Raw genomic sequence first — 16523 nt, 5'->3', positions numbered from 1 at the left:
TCTCAATGATTTCCATCAGCTCCTTCAAGGATCCTTTTTTTTTTTGTCGTCTATTCCATATTTTCTCTATTTTCAAAAAAATAACAAAAATAACAATCAAAAAAATGTTTCAAACCCGGATATCATTGACACGCCTCAAACTCAGCAAAGCCATATTCACTTCTGTTTGTGTCTCCTCGTTGTCTTCTCTCTTCGGCAAAGCTTTCACAAGGCAATGCACACAAATCGAAAGCAATCCAGGCGAGTAGTTTTGACTCAGAGAAACATGACATTCGCAAAGATCAGTCACCTGCATTTCCTTTTTCTTCTTTCTTCTCAGTTTCATCAGCAATCATCTTTTTAACTCTTCCGTTCAACTTTTAATAATAATTGCAACCATTCGGTGAACTCTTCATTATTTTGCAATATCCATCATGCTTCAATATGAAAACTGAATTTTCTGGTGAATATTTGCTTTTTTTTCATCTTTTTCTTCATTCTGTTGAGCAACTTTCGAAAACTGACAAAAATTTATCCTCATTCATTAAATGGAAAACTTTCAAGGGTTTTCTGTTTTTGTTCATCCTCATCAAAATCTTCCATCTGCAAAATCAAATTCGAAAAATTTTTTCTTTAGAATAAATCATTATGATGAGGAATTCAATAACATTTTCACAACCTGAGAGAATTTTCGTGTTGCCCGTTTCTCGCAATTTGGAAAAATTGAATCCAAAAAAGAGCATAATTTTTATCATTCTTTTTGAATGAGCTTATGTGTGAAGAAAAGAAATTGTCTATCAATAAGGACGATAAACATTTTTCTCAACAATGAGTATTCAGCCCCTGCCTTTATGAATTGGAGCAAACACTTGTCATCTCAAAGAGATTAATTGTTTCATTTTCAATTACGAGAAAATGGGATTTTGTGATCTCACATAAAAATAGAAAAAAATATCAAAATGAATGCAATTTGAATAATCTTTCTTGACCTGTGCGACACGACATGCTATTTTTTATTGCTGTCGGTCACCTCATACAAAAAAAAAAAAAAAAAATGACAACACTTCCTCTGTTTATTAAATTAGTAAATTCGTTGTGTTTTTTTTAAAAAATTAATTTTAAATTTTATTTTCTTTTTCATTGAGTCTTACATTTGATCTGGAAATCCATTTTTTTTGTTCATGGATTAATGAAACAAAAAAATTTTCGAAATTCTTCGTTTATCATTTCAGTGCAAAAATGAATAGAACGAACACTAGTATTTTCATGAACAATTTGAATTACAATTTCAAGATTATTCATTCCATCCGAGCTTTTGAAAGTTCTATTTAAAATAGAAATATTGTGTGGTTTTCTAGTATAAATTCATTCAAGGAAATGTTGATTTCATCTTATCCAAAAGAGTTAGAGGTTTGCTATCATTGTTGCATTTGAATTCATGATGACTGTATTTATTTCTGTTCTTTGCTTTTATCAAAGAGTTATTGAATGTTCTGAAAAATTGCGATGAGAGACAGCAAATAGTTGAAATTGGAGAATTGAAAGAAGTGATGAAGGAAATGTTTTGAAAAGGACTGGAATCGGTTCTCACAAGAAAACAGTCAAGTGAAATCCACAGAATGATTGAAGAAAAGAAGTTATCATTGAACAATATAACAGTGCTGTTTAAATACGTTAGATGCTCCAAAATGCTTATATTTTATGTATTCAATGCTTTAGCAACTCACCTTTTTCCATAATTTTTCAAAAGATAATAATAGATGAAAATTGGATAGAAAAAGTGATCGAAATGCTTCAAAAAATGTTTTGATGCGCTGCCTTTTGCAAAAAGACAGGACTCAATCAGGATTGTTTTCAGCGTATGTGTTTTTTCTTTTGAAAGCAACAATGATTTATGAGTGAAGAAAAGAGGAACAAAAAAACCTTGAAATAACTTTGATTGCTTTGAAAAATACTATCCGTAACAAGGTGTGATCATTTTCGTTTTCTTTTTGAAAACTTTTTTGTTTCTTATTTTTGAATATAAAGTTCCAGAAGAAATAAATTAAAAGTGACTGACAAAAATTATGCAATATTATCATGAACATCACAATCTGATACGTCTTGAATCTCAATCAAATTGAAAATTTTTGAAAGACAGATTTGTCAGTGAAAAAACGTTGAAGATGCAATCGAAAATGAGCGACATTTTTCGAGAGAAGCAAGACGAGAATTTGAAGAGTTGAAAGGAAATGTGGATTTGTAGAATAAAGAAGAATAAAGAAGAGAAAAGTCGAAAAAAGAGTTTCTTTTTTGGGATGGCTTCATGAATCGTACTGCATCTTTTCCGATTGCAAAATCTGGAATAAATAATCAATCCTTCTTATCGAGGTAATTGTTCATGTATTTCAACCAATAAAGTGGAATTATGGGAGGATTTGCAACTGGTGCATTTATTTATTGAATACAATAACAAAGAATATTGCTGTTAAAATTGAAGAATTGTTGAGAGATGGAGTAATTTATGCAGTATCGGAAGCGATTCAGTGGCCAACGATGATTGATAAGATGGCATATGCGACCATGAATTTTTTTATGAATGTTTAAAGAAAATGAAAATGAAAAGAGGATGATGAAGAGGAGTTTGATGAGAGGGATGAAGAGGATGATGAAGATAAGGATGAAGATAAGGATGAACTGAATAAAAGCGAAATAGAAGAATCGAATAGTGAAAACTTGAAAATGAAGATGCTTGAATAGATGGAAGAAAAAGGATTCAAAGATTTCATCTCTGTCTTTCATGAAATGCTTCCTTTTTTTTGTAAATATTGCAATAATAATATTTGATTTGATTTTCAGATAAGTTCAAAAATGCGTGAGAAATCAGTGAAACTGTATTTTTCTTTTCAAAGAATTTTTCTTTCTCTTTTCTCAATCATTGATCAAAATAAAAACAATGCAATTAAGCTTTTTTGAAATCCTGGTTTTTCAAATTTCAAAAAATGAAGTGAAACCTTGTATAAAATAAAAAATTGAAAATCATTTTGCATATTCCTCCTTCTTTCTTAAGAAAACTTCTAGAAGAAATTTGTGGCTACAATATTTTGATATTGAAAATTCCAAATCCTTCAGGCTTTCTTTCATCGTTTCCAGATATTTCCCATTTATCCAAGGATTTTATATTTCCATGTTTATGCAAAACACCTTCTAATAACAATTGTTTTGCTCTTTTCAGGCATTTTTATCGATTATCTGAAAATAACTGTATTTTCAAAAAATATGAGGATGGTGAGAAAAAAAGAAATAAGACTTGCATTAGAAAATGTTTTTGAATAAGAAGAAAAAGTTGAAGCTCTCGTGAAACATTCAACAGAAAAAAATAATTCTGGAGATCGAATGATAGTTCTGTTAAAATATCAACTTACCAGCAATAATAAAAAATTCAGTCATCATACCCCTGATAAATATTGAAAGATTATTATTTTATCAATTTCAGAAGATGATCCACATGTTTATGTAGAAATTCAGCAATTACTGTTCAGCTCGCAAGATAAACTTGTCCGGCTTGTTGTCTTTGAGTAAAAAGGATTAATTCATCTGACAGAGCAACTGTATTTTCTATTCTCATCACCAAATATTCAAATACTTCTCATTGAGGCATTTAAATGTCTTGTAACTTCAATTTTTATAAAAAACAAAGCATATCAATTATTTTGTGAAAAATAGTGATAAGCACTTAAATTCTTCGACGCATTTTTCCGCATGAACAAAATTGTTTTATTTTTCCAAGTGATAAATACACACTCCTTGTTGTAAATAAAAAAATGAGTAAAACAAACAAAAAAATAAGAAATCATGATAACAACCAATATGAACATTTTCAAACTGTAATTAAACAAAACAGTCTTTAAATGTACATACTTCAGATCCTTTTTTAATTTGCATTTGTTACTTTCACTGAAAAATGAAAGTTCAATAAATATAAAAAGAAAAGTTATGGTAATAACTCACTAAAAAGTAAAATCAGTAATATTTCAAAAGCAAAGAATGTTATTTTTAAGTTCTGTTCCATTTTCCAACTCATTCATTTCATTGACAAAATTATTATCCAGTGACAGAAGTGACTTCCAGTGGCTTTTTAATTCCTTTGTTCACTGATCATGTCACAAACCATTTTTCTCTTTATTCGAATTTTATCATTTTTTTGATTGACTTTTCGAAAAAATGGATTTTTTTTTTCTTTTCAATAAAGTTGAAATTATATGAAAAGTTATACACTGTTTAAAGTTTTCTTTAAAAGAAATCCAAAATATGAGATATGAAAATTATTTATGGCGCTGATCAGAATAAAATGTCCTGTCGGTCACCTTTGTCACTAAGTGGCAAATTTTGCCACTTGTCGCACAGGTCTAAATCTTTCATTCAAATAAAGTGATAAAAATTGATTGTATCTTTCTCGACTTTTTTTTTTGAAGTGGAAAATTTGTGACGGACGTGACGAATTTTTTTCTTCACGTCACCCAGAACAAGTGATTATTACCGTACTTCACTGTATATTCAATTCTGCTGCGATCACTTGCAGGTTTCACTGTCTGTGAGCTTGGAATTTGAGAGTTGAGTTCGTTGTTAAGTTCAGTAATGGGTGTTCGTGGGAACATAGTTGTTCTTGAATAGAGGTTTGTTGTTTCCAGCGAGGCGGAGGCTGGGAGAAATGGCATTTGGGCAGTGGATAGGCAGTTGAAAGAAACACATGCGGTTTGATCTTCCTGTCGAAAAGTGACCAGTACGTGGACCATGTCTGATGAAAAGTGGGCTCAAACGTAGGAGCGCGGTGGAGTGTGAGCTGTCGGGGATAGGCGAGCATGTCTCGCTATCAGCACTTCCGGTACTCCCTTCAAGATTAAGGCGGGAATGGCTGCATGCTTGATTGTGTAGGTCTGAACTCCTGTGAAATCCCCACTTGTGTCATTCCGAGTTTTGCCAGTTTTTTAATTCCTGAAGTCTTCAGCGGTGTGTGATTCGTCGTGTTCAGAAGAAAGGTGTCTCTCGATTCGTGTGTTCTTTAAACTCTTTCCCAAAGGCAGTTGACGGTTCTTGCTGGAAGATTTTTTCATCGTCATCTCCTATGAAATGAATTATTCGATAACTCGGGGAATTGATGTTTTCAAGTGAGTGCGGAGGTGGATGGCATCGTTGTAGAATATAAATTTGCTCATCGATAGTTGTTCAAGTTCGTGGAAGCGGCATGCTGTGAATTACACGCAAAACATTTTACACTTCACTGTAAGTTCATAGAAGGATAGATCAATATTGTAAGGCCGTGAATTGCAGAAATCGAAGACCAACGTGGGCGAACACATATCTGTGTCTGGTTTTAATGGAACATGAGAACGGTGGAAGGAGAGGAAGATTGTCTTCATAATTGGGACTTGTTCAATGTCTTCTCCACAAATAATTATTGAGAATAGAGAAATTGCGAATCTCGTTTCGCACAAGCATGTGTAGGGAAATCCCTTTTCCTTTTGTTTGACAAAAAGCATGGCACACATTCGACATCACTCCACGAAGTCTTGTGGAAATTCTCCACAATTTTCCTCAGTCCAGGCCTGGGCAAAATGAGCGAATCCAAATGTGTAGGCTGTCCAAGTTGAAGTCGATTCACTATTTTTAGCTTCATTGATAATTGCTTCGGGAACATTGCATCTCCGAAGTCCGCTGTTCCACCATTGCTTTCCTTTCTGCGCAACCGGTTGAGTCTTACAGCCAAGCGATCACCCGGGAGAAGTGAGGCTCCTGTCTTCTTTAGGCCCGGTCCCGCTTTCAAAACCTTGTTAGAATTGTTTTGTTTTACGCAAAGTGTTGACATCTCCACTAGCAGCTAGATCCAAATCTGGTTCCTCCATGCTGGAGGCAGAATCACTGCTCTCGCTTGTTCTTCCTAAATCTTCTTGAAGAATAGAAGAATCAGAGGAACGGGAGAGTGAACCAGAATGATCGCTGTGATCCAATCCGCTTGAAGCACGTCTTCCAACATCGTGCTTCCTAACCCAAACCAGATTGCAGCCTTGTAGTTTCATCCGTTGGTGAAAGCGTACTGTTCGATTGTGAGACTCAGTCGTTTTTCTAGCTCTCTTAATGCTTCGTCTATGATCTCGTAATCTCCTGTACGTTGAATTCTTGAAAAGGCATCCGCTGTCGTGTTCTTTGCTCCTGGGAGATAAATTGCTTTCAGTTGAATGTTCCGTTCAGTTGTCGTTTGTCTGATCTTCATCAGAAGAGACAGGAGATTCTTTCCCGCTGTCCAACGATTGATGTCGTATGCAACAGCAATGTTGTCAGATCTCAGAAGGATCCTTCGGGCGTTGTGTTTGCCTATGAGATAGCGAAAATGTTTGAGAGCCAAAAGGACAACCAACATCTCCTTGAAATTGGATGACTCGTTGAAGAATACTCGATTGAAAGCTTGATGGAAGTGGTACAGAGAGCTGCCTATTCAAAGGGTTTCACCGCAGGCCCGGGGTGCAGCATCGGTTGTCAACATCGCGTCTGGAATTGCAAACTTCACCCAAGGTCTGGCATAGGTGTAAATTGTACCACTTTCAGTTTGCATTTTTTCAAAATTTGAATATTATAGCGTTAATCTACTCAATTTAACTAAGCGATTCAAGGAGGGAAATTTCGAAATTCGATTAAAAATTTTCTCTCTGAAATTCAAAAATTTCGACACCCATAATATTTTTATTTTGATCATATTTTATTGAAATTTCTTTTTCTTGCTTTACATAGTTCGAATGAATTAATCAATTCAATCGAACAAGATAAAATATAGTTTTTATTGTTTGTCTCGATGAATATTTACCTATATTACTTTTTTCGTTGCTTATTTATAAAAATTCAATAAATTCAGGATGCTACCGTTTTAATAAAATAATGTATAATATCGCTGTCACACCTTCGAAGCAATAATGGAAATAAACGTGTGCAAGAATGCAAATAAATTTTAATTGCTTGTTGACTTTTTTTCATGCTGTTTTATCTCTTATTTTATTTGAACTACATTTGAAAGGTTTGAAACAAAATGAAGATCGTGTGTCAACTGCATTTATTTGGATTGATGACTGGATGGAGGAAGAAGGGAAGAGAAGAATGGTGAGAGTGAGGTTGAATGGGCAATTGAAGAGCGAGTGAAAACAACATATTATTTTTTTATTTGGAATTGGATTTGAAAGGCGAAGGCGTGGTGTGTGTGGTATTTGAAGTGGATGATGTTGGGGTGAGAGTTAATTGGAGAGAAGCAAACAGGGGATGAGGGGAGTGAAGGGAAATGAAGATTTGTGGAGGTATTTTATTCTTGTTTGTTCATATTCTTCATATATCATTTTTTATTTTTATTTGTATTTGTATTTTTTTTATTTGATTGATGTGTGATGCGATCAGGTGTTATGAGAAGCGCTGGGGGAGCATGAAACATGGGATGTGGAAGCACTGCCTTTTTTATGAGCATTCCTGGGAAAAATTATGAGAAATCAGCAGCCGAAGAGTGTTTGGCAGAATGAGGGAACAGAAAAAAATGGAGTGAATGGGGAAAGAAATTTTTGTGGAATTTTTCTAACAAAAATCTTTTCGGAAGCAGCAGAAGAAGAAGCAGGAAAATGGATACAGCTACATTGGGATATTATACGATATAGCACTAAGAGGCATGGGGAAGAGAAGGAGGCAAAAAATGAAGAATTTCAGTGAGAGAATCGCGTATCTCATCTTCTTCCCCATTCTTCTTATCGCCCTCCATTTCCTTTGTTTCACTCTCCAAATTATCATTTTTCAATATCTCAACAGCATCTTCAGATTGCCCATCTCCAACAACAACGTCGACCCAAACATCAAGTTTTATGAATAGTTGCTCATTTTCATCAGTATGTGATGTGTATGATGGCGGAATTGTCCCTTCCCTCAACAACCCCTTTGCCTTTCTGACTGCCTCAAACACCTCATTTATTAAATGTTGTCGGACAAGAAATGTTGAATGTAAAGGAACTGCAGAGGTACCATTAAAGCCAGTGAGACAAAACACAACAACCAATGGAGCTAATTCATTCATTTGGTGCGAGTGGAACGGATCGAGGACAACAGCAACAGAAAATAAATGGGAAGACATTGCTTCAAATGGCGGGGCTATCTGCATGCACAGTCAATCAAACGCATCAGTTTCTATTAAGCACTGCTCATTTAATGATTGTTATGCCCATTACGATGGAGGGGGAGTTATGTGTGCAAAAATCAAATCTGTTGAAATTGAAAACAATTCGTTCAACTCATGCACCGCGCAAAATCAATGTGGCGGAGGGATGTGTATTTATGTGATTTCATCATGTGTTCGGATCAGCGGATGTGAATTTCAAAAATGTTCTTCTTATGGCTAAGGAGGAGGACTTTATCTTCACACTTTTAATACTTCCGGATCTAACTGCATTGGAACAGAAAGTGGTAAAGGGGAGAGCGCTTGTGTGTTTGAGTGCTCATTCACTTCGTGTTCTCTTACAAATTCTTATGGCGGAGGGATGTATTGTTACAATGTTCCAGCAGCATTCAAAATGAGGAGCCTCCAGTTTATTTCGTGCTCAGCAGTGTCATATGGTGGAGGAATGAGATTTGATCCATATCAATCAACAGCCCCAAGTTACAATATTTATTGCTATTTCTTCTTCTTCCACGATTGCAGTTGCAACGCTTCCACTCCATTTGGCCACGATGTTTGTTTTCAATACAATAACAATCTCTTTTCCTCGAATAACCCATTCTATGAATCATATACAACGAACAGCAATGATACGAGAGTATGCCACGGATATTATTCTGGTAGTTGGAATTATCAGAACACAGAAAAAAGGGTCTGGCTGAAGAAAGGGATGAAAGATCGGTATGTTGGGGTGAGTGGGGATGACGCAAACAATCTTTGTGGGATGAGCGAGTCAGCACCTTGCAAGACAGTAGGGCATGCAGTGGGAGTGAGTCTGGCGCAGCTGAGCTCAACAATAACGTTGCTGAGGGAGAGGCAAGTGAGCGAAGGGACGAAGATCAATATTGGTGAAAAATAGATGATAATAACAGGAAGAGGGAAGGAATTGAGTATGATTGGAACAAGTTCGCTTTTTAAATCTTTAACTATGCTGCAAGAAATTCATCACAGAATGTGTTTGTGATGTCTATTGGAGTCAAAATAATTATATTGGCTAAAATAACGGTTGATTTCAGGTCTTAAGGAGTGGATCCAATCTTGGATATGCTATTTGTACCCACTCCACCACAGTTTCTAATAATAGCTATTAAAGAAAAAAAAAATAGATTTGAGCTCTGCACCCAAATATCTAATCACACACCGTAGATAGAGTGGTACATAATTCCTGATCCAGGCAGAAACAATTTTTAGAACCAGTTTTGCAATTTTTTTTCCAAATTATTTGAAATTCCAATTTATTCATTGCTATTTTTTTATCTTTTTTTTATAAATTCTTTAAAAATTTAGAATAATTGAATTGATTGTTTTTTATTTGTGCAAGTTTTCACTAATTCGCACTTTCATCTTTAATAATTGTATCGGCTTACGTCAGCAGCTTTCCAAAGAAAAAATAAAACATGTGTGCATTGTTATTATTGAGCTTGTTGTGAATGCTTTGTTAAAAACAGTGATGAAAAATTGTTTAAACAATAACAAACCGCAAACAGCAATGAACGAAAAAGAAGATGGAATGTAAAAGAAAATAACAATGTGGATTATTAAAAAAATAAAATACAGCATTTGAAGGTTATCCACAAAAAATAAAGTATTTTTTGTGAATTTTCGAAGACATCCCGCGACATCCCAATCATTGCATAATATCATTCAAATGCTCTCCTTCCTTTATCTTCCCTCTCTTGTTGCAACAAGCTCCATACCATCCCAATGTTCTCCATCTCCCTCTTCTTTCCTCTCCTTTCCAAATGCCAACTGCTCCTTTACCTCACTCAACAAATACATCTGCCCCAATCCAGCTTTTCCTTCATCCTTTCATAAACAGAAATTCACCCAGTTCCAACGAATACATTACCAAAAATAGAATATAAATCAATAATTATGAAATACATATAAAAATCTTATTATTATAAATATTTTTCTAGCCAATCATGTTAATTCCTTTCATATAAGTTGATATATATTATATCTTGAATGTGAAAACCTTAATTGCGCGAATACTTACGAATAATTAAATAATCAAATCAATTAAAATAAGCAACGAAAAAAGTAATATAGGTAAATATTCATCGAGACAAACAATAAAAACTATATTTTATCTTGTTCGATTGAATTGATTAATTCATTCGAACTATGTAAAGCAAGAAAAAGAAATTTCAATAAAATATGATCAAAATAAAAATATTATGGGTGTCGAAATTTTTGAATTTCAGAGAGAAAATTTTTAATCGAATTTCGAAATTTCCCTCCTTGAATCGCTTAGTTAAATTGAGTAGATTAACGCTATAATATTCAAATTTTGAAAAAATGCAAACTGAAAGTGGTACAATTTACACATATGCCCAAGGTCTTTCCTCCTTCTCTCTCAGTCTCGTTTACCAATATTGAATCTGTTTCCTGATTGAGAGATTCAGATTCATCGCACCAGTCCATCCGGTTTCCCTGACTGCATTGTTGAGTTCCTTGTATAGTCTGTTCATGTGTAGAGAGGCGTCTGCGTAGACGAATCGAGTTAAGCTGATAATACCAACATATAATGTTAACTTTTTTGGATTGATCGATGTTTTTTTCGACACAAAGTTCATCCACCGTTTTATCTTCTTCTGCAACGATAACCTGCGCTTCGTCTCCAATGCGACCTTCATCACACGCGTGTTCCATGTCCAACCAAGGAAGGAGAACGTTTTTCTTGGAGTCAACCTGCTCTTCTCTTCGTTTACAACAAGTCCGAGATTGTTGAACCAGTCTTCGATTTCTGTTGTTGCTTTCTGCAAGGCGTCTTTGTCCTCGTGCAAAATGATTATATCGTAGAAATAATTCATGCATCTGACCCTCCATCTTTTCCGAACCTGCTGCACAACCTTCCTCATCAGCTTTGTTAATATTCGTGGAGCATCTTTGTGACTGAATGGGAGACCTTTGAATGCGGATGTCCTCTCTCCGAAGCCGAAAGCAAGGAAGGGAGTGAAATCTTTGTGTACGGGGACAAGGAAATAGGCTTGTGAGAGGTCTATTGAAACCGCATAATAGTCCTTGCGGAGGAGCTTCTCAAGTGTTTTGTGTTCCTCGGATTTGAAGCGAATGTCCTTTATTTCTTTGTTCAAGGGGCAACAATCGAGGATCTGTTGATATTTCTCGTCTTTTTCTTTCTAATGAACAGAGTGTTTAAACATTTTTTCTCTCCTTCTTTGATTTCGCATATGATGTTGTTGGACAAACTCTCCTGTATCCATTTGGCACACTCTTCTTCTTCCTTTCTGGTGCCAATGAAGCCTCTTCGCAAATATTCCTCCTTCATTAACTTTTCTTTCACGGATTTCCCTTTCCTAACTGGGCGAACGTTAAACGTTGTTGTATTCTTTACTCCAATGCTCCTCAATTCCTGTGCAAACATCTGAGTCCTGCCTCATATTAAATTTTGGATGTCTTCTGGCTTCTGAACCATTTCCCTGTTTGTCGCTGTTGTCTGGCTGATGTTCTCGGACGGAACTGGGCAGGCCCGATGCTTCGGGCCGGAAGCCGAAGAAATCTTCTTCTATAGTGGAGTTGGTGCTGCGATGGTTGCAATCGAGCTCTCCTTGCCTCGAGAAATGGTTTGATCTTGGACAATTTTTAACTTGAGACAATTGGGTCCTTTGTTTCCACTCGAAGAGTTTTGGCTGCAGCAAATCCATATTCTGCTTGGATCCTTGAGTGCCTTGCTTCTTGGAGACCCGAGATCACAAGCATCATCGTGTCAGATAGTATTTCCTATTTCTCTAGTGCATCTACATGTGTTTGTATTGACACATTCACTGCATGAATCAAAAAGAATTCAACTCTCAAGTGGGTGATTTTTTTTGACATCATAAAAAAAGATCAAAAATCGAAAAAATAATAACTATTGTGGTATTTTTTGATCTTTCAACCTAAAATGATTTTTTTTTTGAATATTTACCATTTAAAATAATTTTTTATGTTTGTTTTATTCATGAATACAAAAAATCATACCTTTTTTTAAAATATAATACATATTATATCGATCAAGTTTCTGAAAAAGTTTCAAAAATAGGAAACAAACTTATAAAAAAGCAAATGACAAATTTCATAACTTGCAAAACAAAATAATATACATAAAATGATATAGATAGAAATAAATAAATAAAATTGGTTAGTTCAAAATTTTATAAAATGTGTTTCATATTTATTGATCTGGAACATCATCGCCAAATTCCTGCTCCAGCTGAGTCGTTCAACGACTTATTATAACAATGAAAAAAAATGGAGGGGAAGCAACAAGAGATGACCACAATAGAGTCAATCTCTTCTTTTCTTTACTCATTCTTCTTATGAAATGATACTTTAACTTATTCTCCATCCACCACCCATCTTTCTTCTATTTCTGCTTCACTTCATCTGAATCCCCCTTTTGAAAATACAACTCATGTTGTTATTTTTAATTTCCAATATTTACCTAATTAATCTTTCATTACATTGCTTTGTCGCTTCTTGCACGTAAAAAGAACTTGTCAAGCTTTTTCTGCGAATTTGCATCATTCATTTTCTTAATTTTCTTCTCCTCTCAGCCATCTCCCTCTTCCTCAACCACGCCTTCATCGCCGGTCTCACTTTTCACAACCACAACATATTCCACCTCACCTTTCTCGCAAACACCTTCTCCTTCAACTCCTTTAAAAAAAACTGTTTCATGATCAACGTCAACCTGGCACACAGAAATCAACAAACTTCCGCACGCGAACTTTTTCCTTGACATTAAAATCAGCTGGTTCAGTATTATTGAAGAGGTGAGCGAAAAAAGAAGAAGAGCCAGAAGAAGAGCCAGAAGAAGAGTCAGAAGAAGAGTCAGAAGAAGAGGGAGAAGAAGAGGGAGAAGGCAATGGAGAAGGAGCGGTTGAGGATGACGGATGCGGTTCTGTCACCAGCAGCGATTGCTCCGTCAGTACTCGAGTTGCAATAAAGGCAAAAGAGAATAAGGAGGAGGAGGAATAAAAAGAAATGAATGAAGATAATGAAGATAATGAAGATAATGAAGATAATGAAGATAATGAAGAAAAAGAGGAAGAAGTGGAGATTGTTGGAGAAGGAGAAGATGAAGAGGAAGAAGAGGAGACAGCAGAGGAGAAAGCAGAGGAGAAGACAGAAGAAGAAGGAAAAGCAAAGGAAGAAGAAGAGAAGGAGGAGAATGAGAAACTGCATTTGAAATATTGTTAGAGGAAGAAAGTTGTGAATCATTTGTGTGTATGGCAGATGAAGAATGCAAGCGGGAAGAAGGCTGTGATGTGGAAGAGGAATTCAAAGGAGAGGAAGGAGAGGAAGAAGAAATGTTCGAAAAAGAGGCAGTGCTTGGGTAAGGAATGTCAAGAGATTTCTGTGCGAGAGAAAATGAGTATGTGGCAGGAGAAGAAGGAGTGAGTGGCTTCAGCGGAGTTCCAACAAGAGCAGAAGGAGCAGACAATTGTGTGTGTGGAAAGGGAGAAAAAGGAGGAGTCTAAAATGTTGAAGAGGCTATGATGTTTTGAGTGTGCAGCTGGGCAGATGAGAGGCGCTGTTGAACAAGCAAAATGTCTGCTGCTGTTCATCTTCATCGTCATCTCCTACTTCTCTTCCCATGTCCCTCCTCCTCCTTTCTGTTGCTGCATGTGCAAGTTTTGTGTCGAAATCGTCAATTTGCAACGAGCAAAACTCGTCTTTCTCCTTCTTCTTCGTCTTCGCCTTTGGCTCTTCCTGCTGTCTCCCTTTCCTCTGCTCTGAGATCAATTTGCTTCTGAAATCCGCCTTCTTTGCCTTTTCCATTTGAACCCACTCTCCTCTTTCTTCGTTTCTTGGCTATGTGATAAAGCGAGGGGACGAATGTAATGTGCCTTGAAGCTCCTTCCCTCTTCCACTGCCATTTTTCATTCGATGCCCATTCACTCCATTCAGCGCAGCTTGCGCATCAATTCTATTCGAAGCTCCAAAACATAGCAGGATGTGTGCTGCAGAAGAGAAGAGAGGTTCAGATGAGCATCCTGCAATCCAACAGAAGGCTTTGATATCGATGATGATACTGTTGAGAGTGGGAAAATTGAATGAAATATTTATTTGGGCGAATTATCTGGCTGCTGATTGAACAGCTCATATTCATTCCAAGGAAAATGGAATGATCCAATACGAAGTTGTAGGAAATATCATTGAAAAAGAGGAGGAATGTGAATGCATGCCGTTACAGAGAAATCCATTTATTATCTTTAAATATTTTCGAAGAAGATGCTGATATGGTTTCATATGATTTCATTGATTGGACAATATATTGTGTCTGTTTAGAAAACTTCGAAGGAGCAGTTAATTGTAAACAAAATTTTTTTATCAGGCAGTTTCAAGCTTATCAATAAAATCGGATATCCTCGAATCTTTGGCAGCTTTTGAGTGATTATCTTACAATTCTTTCCATATACAGAAAATGATTCTGGCCTATTTGTATGAAAAATATAAGTGTACAAAACATCTGATGAGGTTAATAGCAAAAAATGTGAAGAAGGTCAAGAAAAACGCGAAGATGAAGACGAAGACAAAGACGAAGATGAGACGACGACGAAGAAGAAGAAGAAAAAGCAATATTTGACTGAAGAAAATTTTGTAAATTTTTGGCCATGAAATTCATAACAGGCGTGCTTGTTGCTGAACAAGCAAGTGAATTGTGAGAAGGCGAATTTTATATTTGCAAACTGAGAAATGAGGAAGATGATTGATTGAATGAAAGGGGATTAACAGAAGAAGAAGAAGACGAAAAAGAAGGAAATGACGTGGTAGCAGAGAAATTAATCGGTTAACTATCATTCCTGAAATAGATGACGAGGACGCTTTACGTGATGTTGTTGATTGGTCAAAACGTCTCGCTTGATGTATAAACTTCTGATTTGTTTGAAAAATTCAGTCACAAAATATATGACGAATAGATTGCGGAAATCAATAAAGCTGTATTTTTCCAAAGTCAATTCACTTTCTTTTTGCAATTTCCTTTCCTTTCCCCTCAAAAAATAGAAAATGAAAAATTCTTACAGTTTTTTTCTTTGTTGTTTTCCTTTTCAATTTGGCTTCCAAACTTCTCAAAAAATATCAATCCCCTCCTTTTCTTCATCTTTCCCATCCTCTTCCATAAAACATTCTTCTCCTCTCAAAAAAATACCCTTCTTTCAAGTCTTTCAACATTTCTCATTTTCCCTCTTCTCATCGGCTTTCACCCTCTTTTCCTTTTTTTCAAAATCTATTTCTCCAATCAACAATAATCACCTTCTTTATCATCCTCAGCAACTTCCCTATATATTTTCTACATTTTCCTCGACAAATCTCCGCCTGTTCCTTCCCCATCTTTTTGTCTCAGAATTTCTTCCTTTCAAAAACCCCTCTCGAAAGATTAACATTCCATAAAATACCCAACTCTCGCCCCCTGCCACAAAAAATATTCTTCCATCTCTTCTCTACCCCATATCCCTCATGTGCAAGGTGTTGATGAGATAGACATCAAATACTTCTTTTGGTATTTGAGAATATTATTAAAGGAGATGATCATGCAAAAAACAGAAAAACATATCCTAACAGGCAACACAATGTGGACAGGTTGAAAAGATCCTCCAGTGAGATGCAAGATGTATTTTTTAGAGATTCTTTCCTTGCTGCAATTTCACCATTCTGAGACTGAAATGATGAAATTGAGTTTTTGAATGATGATGGATATGGAAATTAGTGTGCTTGGCAAAAAGAAGTTGAAGCGCAGTTTGGTCATTATTTTATTTTTCTTTATACGAACATTTCTTTGTTGATGTTTTTTGTGCTTCTTTCAGGGCAGGAGGCGGAAAAGAATGAAAATGAATAAAAGCGGGATATATCATTGTACAAGGTGGCTATGGAGTTGGGAGAGCGAATTCGTATGGAAAATGCCCAGGGTGAATGGATTGTGAAGGGAATTGGAGATGATAATTTCTGACGAAAACCAGGACGCTTAAAATTTGAAAGAAGGAATAAAAAAGAAAACACAAATCTCAAAATTTTCGGAAGATTTAGAAATCGACGCATTAGAAGGAAAAAAGGCTATTGAAGATGAAGGTTAGCGATTCAGATGATGAAACACTTGAAAATTAATTGGTTTCATTTAATATTTATCGATTTCAACTTTTCTTATTCTATTCTTTTTTTATAACATTGTTTTACGATTTTTTGCTTAAGATATGGGTAATTTTTTTTGAAAAGTCACCACAGATCAGAAATCTGACCCATGGAAGTTAATTAAAAAACATTCCGTTTCCATTATTTCAATGAAAAATTCAAACTTTCACAGTAATGTTTGTCGATTCACAAC

General features: G+C 35.6%; 4 protein-coding genes across 4 annotated transcripts; 1 reads left to right on the top strand and 3 right to left on the bottom strand.

The window, feature by feature from the left end:
• Positions 1–5789: 5789 nt before the first annotated feature.
• On the bottom strand, positions 5790–6568 carry MONOS_3227 (uncharacterized protein; the record flags this gene model as incomplete). The annotated part of the gene is made up of 3 exons (XM_067873212.1): positions 5790–6000; positions 6054–6330; positions 6466–6568. The coding sequence occupies 3 exons, from the start codon at positions 6566–6568 to the stop codon at positions 5790–5792; spliced, it is 591 nt and encodes a 196-aa protein (XP_067723037.1).
• Positions 6569–7648: 1080 nt separating this feature from the next.
• On the bottom strand, positions 7649–8140 carry MONOS_3228 (uncharacterized protein; the record flags this gene model as incomplete). The annotated part of the gene is made up of 1 exon (XM_067873213.1): positions 7649–8140. One exon carries the CDS (start codon positions 8138–8140, stop codon positions 7649–7651), a length of 492 nt encoding a protein of 163 aa, XP_067723036.1.
• Positions 8141–13183: 5043 nt separating this feature from the next.
• Positions 13184–13399, top strand: MONOS_3229 (uncharacterized protein; the record flags this gene model as incomplete). The annotated part of the gene is made up of 1 exon (XM_067873214.1): positions 13184–13399. One exon carries the CDS (start codon positions 13184–13186, stop codon positions 13397–13399), a length of 216 nt encoding a protein of 71 aa, XP_067723035.1.
• Positions 13400–13693: 294 nt separating this feature from the next.
• Positions 13694–13981, bottom strand: MONOS_3230 (uncharacterized protein; the record flags this gene model as incomplete). The annotated part of the gene is made up of 1 exon (XM_067873216.1): positions 13694–13981. One exon carries the CDS (start codon positions 13979–13981, stop codon positions 13694–13696), a length of 288 nt encoding a protein of 95 aa, XP_067723034.1.
• Positions 13982–16523: the final 2542 nt, after the last annotated feature.

The sequence above is a fragment of the Monocercomonoides exilis genome, assembly GCF_001643675.1.
Source record: "Monocercomonoides exilis strain PA203 chromosome Unknown scaffold39-1025343, whole genome shotgun sequence".
NCBI classification, from domain to species: domain Eukaryota; phylum Preaxostyla; order Oxymonadida; family Polymastigidae; genus Monocercomonoides; species Monocercomonoides exilis.
The sequence above is the reverse complement of the archived record's forward strand: the minus strand, read 5'-3'. Positions and strand labels throughout refer to the sequence as shown.